This window comes from Musa acuminata, chromosome BXJ2-9 (genome assembly GCF_036884655.1).
Source record: "Musa acuminata AAA Group cultivar baxijiao chromosome BXJ2-9, Cavendish_Baxijiao_AAA, whole genome shotgun sequence".
Lineage (NCBI taxonomy): Eukaryota > Viridiplantae > Streptophyta > Magnoliopsida > Zingiberales > Musaceae > Musa > Musa acuminata.
Window position 1 is genome coordinate 45,459,269 of NC_088346.1, and position 9,911 is coordinate 45,469,179.

General features: G+C 37.9%; 1 protein-coding gene across 1 annotated transcript; it reads right to left on the reverse strand.

Annotated features, from left to right (window-relative positions):
- Positions 1-257: 257 nt before the first annotated feature.
- Positions 258-4,635, reverse strand: LOC135623617 (reactive Intermediate Deaminase A, chloroplastic-like). Its single transcript, XM_065126773.1, has 6 exons — positions 4,363-4,635; positions 3,174-3,289; positions 3,016-3,060; positions 1,359-1,432; positions 1,226-1,275; positions 258-543 (listed from the first exon to the last, which is right to left on the reverse strand). Exons 1-6 carry the CDS (start codon positions 4,559-4,561, stop codon positions 449-451), a joined length of 579 nt encoding a protein of 192 aa, XP_064982845.1. The 5' UTR covers positions 4,562-4,635; the 3' UTR covers positions 258-448.
- Positions 4,636-9,911: the final 5,276 nt, after the last annotated feature.

A 9,911-nucleotide genomic window follows, 5' to 3' on the forward strand; every position in this document is an offset into this window, starting at 1 on the left:
CAATTGAGGTGTCCCTTAAGGGCATTCTTCCATGCCAAACACATCATGATTGACTACTCCTGGCAATCAGGCTTAACATCTTCTTCCATGCTGAAACAATCACCAGTGTGTCTTTCTTAATGATGGTCAGTTCAACAGCCTAAAGTAAACAAAACACCAACAGGCTGATTTAACAAACTAAATGATCACTTCCACAAATATTGTATGCTTCTCAAAAGATACACCAACTTAATATGTAAGCATCCAGAAAAGGATGATACTGAAATTGAGATAGGTTTTTGGGTTGGCTTGAAAGTAAAAGTTTGACTTTATCAAAGAACAGTCCCAACAATCCTCACTAATTAGAAGCAGCAAACTGTTCTGAAACATCATAACAAGGACTTAAACTGGGCGTGATTCCCTAGACCGTATTAGAGTTGGATCAGGAAAACATAATTTCCAGGCAGCATTAGAGGGCAGCAATACACTCGATCTCAATCCTAGCATTCATCGGCAATGCTGCTACTTGGTAAGTGGAACGTGACGGTGCAGGAGATGGAAAATCTGCAAGAGAATGGAATATAAGATTGAACAAGTTTCTCTGTCCAAAAGAAAGAATATGAATAAGAGCAAAATATGCAATACATCGTTGCCTCATGACATTATACAAGCAAGAAAAGGAAAAGATAGAGAAGAATATCTACTGTGTTTTTATCATAACCAGGGAAATACATTTTTAAACCTTATTTGCCTTTTTCAGCAGATGTTCAATAATTTACTGGTGATGGCATCATAATAGCTTGAAACAACTTAGTGTAGGATTTGTTCAAGAACATGGAAGATGTACAATAACTTACTGGTGATGGCATCATAATCTTCCAATATACATATGTATTGATGAAACATGCTAAACCGGCAAAGTAATATATGATTGTCAAAAAAAAAAGTAAAGTGATAATGGTTAGCATGATACTAGCAGAAATGCTATTGCAACCACTTCAAGACTTCACTAGCATAAACAGGAATAACTATTGTGAAAGGAATCAGATGGTTTAGCAAAAAAGGAGATTCTTTACTTAATCCAATGCCAACCGAAAATTGTGATTTTATCATGATAATTTGTGGATAACAGATCATGCAGAACAAATTGAAATGGAGTACAAAATAATAAATCTGGAACAAAGTCCCATGAATTTAATGAAAAATAATCCATGCAAAAGACAGCTATAGGCCATCAGAAACTCACATTTTGCATATATCTCATTTACTTTCTTGAAATCCTGTAGGTCTGCTAACCTGCAAGTACAAAGATTACAGGATCAAAAGATGATATCACAAACTTTCATCAATCAAGTTGATAAAAAGAATCCATTTCAGACATGATAGTTGTCTTGACAACAGAAGCATAGGTGGCACCGCTTGCTTTCAGTATCTCCCCCATGTTCTTTAGAACCTGCAATTTGATAGACATTTAAAAGCACAGAAGATAGGAGATGAAACTGTTTTAAGTGGAACCACAAAAGCATACCATAATCTGCAGAAAATGACTTGTCTTATTTTTTTTTTCAGAATTCAGATAAAGTAGGTTTAGTAGAATGCAGTACATTTATATACAGCAATCAACCAAAATGCCAGTCAAGTTCCAAAGATATTTTTCCAAAATAAGAAAAGATGGAACAGTTTGCTTACAAAGAAGATCCACAATTGAGATACCAGGTATAGAATGCAAAAGTCACATCATGATATATGAATGGTATAAATGATTATGTAACCAGCCATAGGCCTTCAGAGTATCAGAAAGTATTTTCACCATCCATTAAGCAGAGACATCAACATCTAAAGGAAATAATTTTCAGGTGAAAATTCAATTAAGCAGCAATCTCAACTAAAATTTTCTTCTCCCTAACCATCAAGCAGAGACATCAACATCTAAAGGAAATAATTTTCAGGTGAAAATTCAATTAAGCTGCAATCTCAACTAAAATTTTCTTCTCATTATCTAACCATCTTTATCTGCTCATTATTAAGAATGAAATTGGAAAATGATAATTGACAATCTATATATTTCTATTCATGTCTAACTCTAAAACATGATAGAAGTCTGAGAAAAACAATCTGTCAAATGACAAGTGTGAAAGGCTTTTTCTCCTCTTGAAAATTAACATAAAAATACCTGCACTTAACACCCCATTTTAGAATTATATAATATGACCAAGATGATATATGATCAACGAACACAAAGATAAGCTGCATAGCTCAGCAGTCTACCATATTCATAAAGTGATAAGCAGGATTGAATGTCAGTAAATCATATTCGAATTAAGAAAACTCCAACGTAAAACTTATCCACTTGATTAAGCTAATAGAAATATTTTTTTAGGATATAAAGATCTCCAAAAAAAATTGAGAAAAAAAGAAAAATGAATTGAAGGAGGCCAAACTAAGGGCATGTGAGGATCAAACAAACAAATCTGTTTTACAATAATGACAAGAAAGATTCAATCGGACAAAAGTCTGCTAAGTAAATTACTTAACTACTATAAGATGTCAACAAGTGGAATAAATGCCATTATGGAAAGAAAAATTCAGATGAAATAGATTGATACTTGAGTGTTTCATCATAAAGCAATGAAGCACAGACACTTTAAAATGCTTGTGTCTGTATCAGATTCTCACATTTGTAGGATACTTTCCGACACATTTTAGGTATGTCAAAATACATAAGGACTCTTCTACCGTCGACACATCTTAATATACCATATGTAGGATGCTTATATCATCTATCCTCAGATAGAAATTCCAAATACATATCAAATTCATAACCAAAGAATCAAAAAAAAAATTTTAATTAGAAATATGCCCCCAACCAGATATGAAAAAACTAAGTGTAGTTTATACAAAACCACAATTTACTGTCGCATGATAATAGGAGAATGTATCCAACATTGCACAAAAGATATCAACAGCTTTCTCTATTTTAACAAAAAGTTGCTGCTAGTAAACACCAAATTGTTACTTCATCATAAATTAAATTACCTGTTCTGTTTGCTCCTCAATGTGCTCAGAAACAAACTTTCCTGTCTGCAAAAAGAGGGGCAAATGATTATGACAGGAATAAGTACCAAGGAAGAAATGTTGCATGTGAGCCAATATGAACAAGAACTGAGGGTTAACAAATAGTAATTATAGCAAACCTCAGGAACAAGACCAAGAACACCAGAAACAAAAACAAGGTTGTTGGCTTTGATAGCTTGAGAATATGGTCCCAATGCTGCAGGTGCATTTTCTGTCTGAACAGCTTCCTTTTTAACTAATATAAAGAATTAAATCATCTTTAGTACTTCCCAAAATTAATCACACCAAGTTCACATGAATAATTACAGAGTGCTGAAAAGAAAATAAAGATGTTGCTAATGTAATAGAAAATTTCATGTCAACAACATGCAAGAAAAATATCTGGCATGATTAATGGAACAATGAACTAATCATGCAGAATATATGAATTATTTCTCTTGGTTTTAGAACATAAGTACTTGTGATGTGACGAGGTTCAAAATGACAAACAAAACACAACATTTGATTCTTGTTTTCTCACTTATAGCATTATTTTCAGATTCATTTGACATTACTGGAAGGTTGCACTGAAATATGTTTCCTTGGATATTTCTTGTCAAAAATTTGGTTGAAAACAAAAAAAATGAACATCTTGATTCCAAAAACAATTTTTGCCACATGAGATTTCAGAATCATTACATCCATGATGATATTTACTTTTATATTCAATTAACGAAAAAAATTATGGATTAGACCTTTTCTTAGCTGAATGTACAGATACCACCAAATTTCTAATGTCATGAGACTACTCCAGAAGATAAAATAGCACATAAAGGAAATAGAAGGGAAAGAACAAAAAGAAAAAAAAACTAAGTTCACTATGATTAGTAATGAAGGCAAGAACTCAAATTTACTAGATAAAGTAGCCAGCAAGAACCTATTTTTACCAGGTGAAGTAGCTAGATTAACTAAATTTAACATTTGGAGCCCACAGTGGTTTTAGAAAATATATTGTTGTGCATGAAGATGGTCTAAGGTCGGATGTCAACTCAAAGTAACATATAAAGCACCTCTGGTCCATATTTCCACTTTAACATATTTGAGTTGGTCTTAGTACGTTTCCCCATTTAGAGATGTCAGTGAACGATCACAAATCGAAACATACAATCATCCCATATGAACTATTACTATCAAGATACCATTTTTTATGTCAAAATGGGCGACTGAGATCCAAGTATGCTAAAAAACATCAATGCATGTGCAAAAATAGCAAGAAAAGACTACGAGAGAAATGAAATGGGGGTAAGAAGAGACGGAGAGGACACTAACCGGCGGCAGCGGCGGGCGAGGTGGAGGCAGAAGCGGAGATGGAGGCGAAGAAGGGCTTGGACGGGGGACAGGACCAGAGGCGGGAGACGGCGACAGAGGCGCAGCATAGCCCTGCGGCGATCGGCGTACTCGCACGGGCACGCAGCCCCCGGAAGTCGATCACCGGCGATCCAGCGGACCTTACAACGCTAAACGCCATCTCCGTCCTCTCCAATCCCGCACCATTCCAACACAACTAGGGTTAGTCCGGCCTCGGGGTCCGGCTCACCTGTCTCAGCCGAGATACCATACTCAAGATGAGAGTTTGACATTGGTTGCATTTCCGGGGCCCACAATTAATACATTCGAACGGTATCACTCGTCACATATAAATAAAAATAAAATTAAAATTATAAAACTTAAAATTAAAAAATAAAATAAAATGTTAGAAAAAATTATGGTACGAATGAAAAGTTACTAAGAACTAAAAAGATGATGGAACAAATTTAATGTGTCAGAAAATAAAACGTATAATCGCTTCAAATTTAATTCATATGCAAATATAAACAGGAAACTCGATTATAAATATAATAAATAACAATAAATATTTTAAATCCACTTAAAATAATTATAGATGTCATACGTTTCTCCTAAAATAAATTGTACACTTGAATTTTTTGGTATACCGTGGACTTTATCGAAAATTAGATTTTAGTTATTGTACTTTTGTACTCTCGTGGACTCTCATGAAAATTTAAGAACTTACAATGAAATTATAGATACGAGAAGATATATACATTTCAGACATATTTGGCTTTGAGCCTAGTAGATTTTTCTTTATATGGGTCAGATTTTCTTGACTGACATATCTAAGGCGTATATGACCTTGTGCTTCTATCATAGTAGATTTTTCTCGACTCACGCACCTTAAGCGCAATTTAACCCGAGCCTCTACTATAACAGATTTCTCTTCACATAAGTTGGGTCTTCCTGACTCATGTATCTTAGGCGTATTTGGCCTTATACCTTCGTCATAATGGATTTCACTTGGCACATGTTTGATTTTTCTCGACTCACATGCCTCGGGTGCTATTCAGCCCAAACCTCCATCATAGTGGATCTTTTAGTGTGGGTCAGGTCTTCTCAACTCATACATCTCTTCGGTGAAATCTTGAGGAGACGCTTGACTTAATCACAGAGGATGGTTCCATCGTAGGAGGGGAGAGTCTACTTTCCTCAATTGGTATTTGTAATAGGAGGAGAGAGAGCGTTTCTTCTTCACATCCTTCTTGATTTGTGTCATAGCACCGAAGAAGAGAAAGATCATTTATTCCTTATATCTTCCTCGATTAGCACCTCAATAGTGAGGGAGAGAGGGAGATTTGTGCCAATCGTGGGAGGAGAGAGGTCATCCCTTGTCTATAGACCTCTCTTGGCTTGTATAGTGAGGCTCATTCCATTGCTTGAGCCCTAACATTTTGGAAGTTTCCTCCTTGACTCTAACTTTGAAAGATGAGTCAATCCTTAGGTCATCCATCGTCTGGATATTGCACCTTAGGTTAGGATATCTCTTCCTCTTTAGTTCTTCTCAATCCATTGGTCACTAGTTGATCGAGGTCTATACCCTATCCTCCGATAGTTTAGGTGCAAAAGGGGTCCTGGCCCCTTCTCATTAGGGGGGTCACTTTAATAAACCCTAGTGTTCTCGGTAATGTTCCGGCGGACTCCTGGTAAGCTCTTGGACATGATGATCTTCTTGGCGAGTTTCGATGAGCTTCTCTAGCAAGCTCCGAGACTTCTCGATTGGTTCCGCCAAAACTTCCGACGAACATTCGGACTTCCGACGAACTCTCGAACTCCCAACGAAATCGCGTCTTTAACTCCGTGACTTCATTTTGCTTCATGCCTTGCTATCGTAGTTAATCATGCACATATAAAACATACTTCGATCTAGATAATTAATACTAAGCATTAATCATGTTGTCCGGCATATCATTGGTCCCTCGACACTCCGTCTGATTCTTCGGCGCATCGTCCTCTCTTATGGCTTATTGCCCAATCGGCCAGTTGACTTTGCAACTCCCATATCCATGGCATAATATCCGCTCTTTTTGGTCTGATGCCTAAATACATGGAATGAAGCCTTTTGTCGATACGTCGATCGATCCTTCGACTCGACATCCAATCTTCTGACATGATCTTTCAGCGAGCTTACGACGATCTTTCGATGAACTTCCGATGATCCTCTGGACCTCGATCAACTGGTTTCTTCTCAATCCATTGGTCACCAGTTGATCGTGGTCTATACCCTATCCTCCGATAGTTTAGGGGCGAAAGGGGTCCTGGCCCCTCCTCGTTAAGGGGGTAACTTTAATAACTTTAATGACATGCAGATGTCATTATCAACTAGTAGGCTTGAGAAAATGATGACATTCAAGTAGAGGGTTAGAGTTGACCCTTCTGCCACTATCATTACTTAGGTGGAGGCTCGGGGGTCAAGCTAGCATGGAAGGTAGAGGAAGACAAGCGAGGGCTTGCCACCCTTGTTAAATAGCTAGAGGATGTCCGGGGCAGTAATCGGGTCATGGAGGATGAGCTGTTGGGTCTTGTCCGAGAACCGGACTCAGCGAAGGCACACATGTTAGAACTCGAGAGAAAGGCTACTACGATAAAGGAGCAACCTCAAGAGTTGGGAGAGACATTAGAGGCTAAGTGAGGTAAAGTGTTGAGGCATCTAGAAGAGGCAATCGCTGATTACAAGGTGTCTATAAGGTTTGGAAAGGGGCTAGAGAGGTCAAAGATTGCCTCGTACAAGTTTGGATACCTGATCGCCTTAGCCCACTTCAAAGCGAGGTATCCCGAGTTGGAACTTTAAGAGAATTCATTCACCAACTATCCATAGGACCAAAACATTTATATGGAAAGCAAGGTGCTTTTTGGTGATAACCTTGACTCGCCTCCTCCTTGAGACGCTTGATCTACTACCCAACTTCTTTTGAAGTTGTGATGTTGATTCTTGGTTCTCTTTCTTTTTTGATAGATTGGTATCTTACTTTGGTTTTAGAGATCCGATTTATTTAATGCAATGCCTCTTAGAGTAATGAAGTAGCGCCTTCCCTTTGTTTAGCGCTCAGTATTAGTATGTCAGGGATATATTTTATAAGTTTGAAGTATACCTTGATCAGACCTCTAAAGGGGCCTTAAGGATAAAACTTCTTCAAGTTTAAAATGTGTCATGTTCTTAGTAATGCCATGCTTTTTGTTGTCCCAAGGTGATATGTCTCATCTCGGACGACTTCGATGACTTAGTTGATCTTTCCTAGTTTTATGTTAGCTTTTCTCGGGATCGGGTCAAGTTACTTATCTTAACCTTGCAGAGCACTAGGTCTCTTAGTTGAATTTCTCAAGGGCGGATATCTCAATCGTATAGCATGGCCACCACCTTTTTATGCCTCATCATTCATAGGTGTCTAGTTGCTCGGGTCTCACTGACTAGGTTGAGTCCAGCTCGAAGTCCTGCCTCGGAGGCTTCCTCATCGAAGTTCTCAATACGAGGTGTCATGAAGACTATCTCAGGTGGTAAGATAATCTTAGTACCGAAGGCTAAGCCGAATGATGATTCTTCAAACCTAGTATTATGTGTCGTCTAGATAGCCCATAGGATGCTCGACAACTCATCTACCAAGATACCCTTTGATATGATAACTTACTTTTTGAAACCCTCAAAGACGGTTTAGTTTGTGACCTTAACAAGACTGTTGGTTTAAGAATGAGCCACCAAGCTGAATCTTAGTTATATCATGTCGGACTGGTAAAACTCCCTGAACTTTGGGTTGTTGAATTGAGTCTTATTATCGATGATGAGGGCCTTCAGGATCCTGAAGTAGGTGATGATATTCTTACATACAAATCCCTCAACTTGTTTCTTAGCACCTTCTTGACTTCTTGGGGAGTCAAGCATTTGAGGAGCAATTAACTGAAGGACTTATGATACAAGCAATCATTGATTAGGCAAATTGGGCTAGCATATCCCCTTGGATATTTTCTTCACGGGGAACTTGAAACACATAGAGTCAAGAGAAGTTGTGAGCTAATCTTTGCACCTCTGCGATGTACTTTGCCATGGTCACATCTCGGGTCGATCGAAGACTTGAGAGAGTGCCTCATATTTGGCTTCATTATTAGATATTTTAAACTCAAATTAGAGGGCTTGCTTATACACCTACTAGTTCGAGCCCTTTAAGATGAGATCATCATTGTCCCTCTCCAAGGTGGTTGAGCATTTGATAAATAATGTCCATGTTTAGGGGTATGGTTGTTATTTTCAAGCAGGGAAGTTAGCTTCGAGATAAAATCTGCTAAGGCCTAGGCTTTTATGGTGGTCTTTAGCATATATCATATGTCGAACTTACTTAGCTCTATGAATAAATTCAACAATTGCCTCGAGACGTCAAACCAATACAAAACCTATTTTAGTGGCTGGTCGGTAATGACCTATATGATATACACTTGAAAGTATATGCGAAGTTTTCTCGCTATAAGCACTAGTGCAAATGCTAGTCACTTTATAGGTGGGTATTTTCTTTGGGTCTGCTCAGGACGTGGCTGACATAATAAATAGGTTTCTAAACTCCTATATCATTATGGATTAGCATGAAGTTGACAGGTAGGTTAGTGATAGTAAGATAGAGACTGAGAATTTCTCATGAGATGGAGGCGAGTTGCAGTAGTTGAGCGAGATGACTCTTTAGTTACTTGAAAGCCTCTTGACACTCTTGGGTCCACAAGAAACCATTCAAGTTCTTTAGGACTCCAAAGAAGAGCAAGCACTTATTGCCTAATCAGGATAGGAACCGGCTTAGTGCCACCATTCGTCCGGTTAGCTATTGGATTTCTTTGACCAACTAGGGTTGGCCCATCTCTAATATGGCTTGTACCTTTTTAGGGTTTGCATTTATCCCCCTCTAGTGCATGATGAACCCGAGGTACTTATTGAGCTGACTTCAAAAGCATAGTTGATTGGATTAAGATGTATGTTGTACCTCTTTAAGAATTGAAAAGATTCAGCCAGGTCTAACAAATGTGAGTTGGCCATTATATTCTTGACTATCATGTCATCTACATATATATCGACATTCTTCTTGATCTAATGCTTGAACATTTTATTTACCATCCTTTGGTACGTTGGCCCTACATTCTTCAACCCAAATGTCATGACTCGATAGTAGCACATGCTTCGGTCGATGATAAAGGACATGTGTTCTCGATCTTCTAGTGTCATCCTTATCTATTATATCCTAAGAATGCATTTATAAAAGTGAGGAGCTCATGACCTAAGGTAGCATCTACTAATTGAGCAATCCAAGGGAGTGAATGGCTATCTTTCGAACCACTATGGGTACTACACCTTGGCAATAAACTTTGTTCCTAATAACTTGTTGACTTTGTTGCTAATTGCCTACTAGTGGTTGGGAGCAAACTTACAGGGCTTTTGTTTGATTGATCATGTCTCAAGGGAGATGTTCAGGTAATGCTGGGCAGACACCCGAATCAATTCTCAACATATCTCT

What these genes read in the sequence shown, in the direction of transcription:
- LOC135623617 (XM_065126773.1), bottom strand. Translation starts at nt 4,561, where the DNA reads ATGGCGTTTAGCGTTGTAAGGTCCGCTGGATCGCCGGTGATCGACTTC. An exon ending in CTCGCCCGCCGCTGCCGCCG is followed by an intron (nt 3,290 to 4,362) that starts GTTAGTGTCCTC and finishes TCTTTATATTAG; the next exon opens with TTAAAAAGGAAGCTGTTCAG. An exon ending in AAATGAGATATATGCAAAAT is followed by an intron (nt 544 to 1,225) that starts GTGAGTTTCTGA and finishes ATTCTCTTGCAG; the next exon opens with ATTTTCCATCTCCTGCACCG.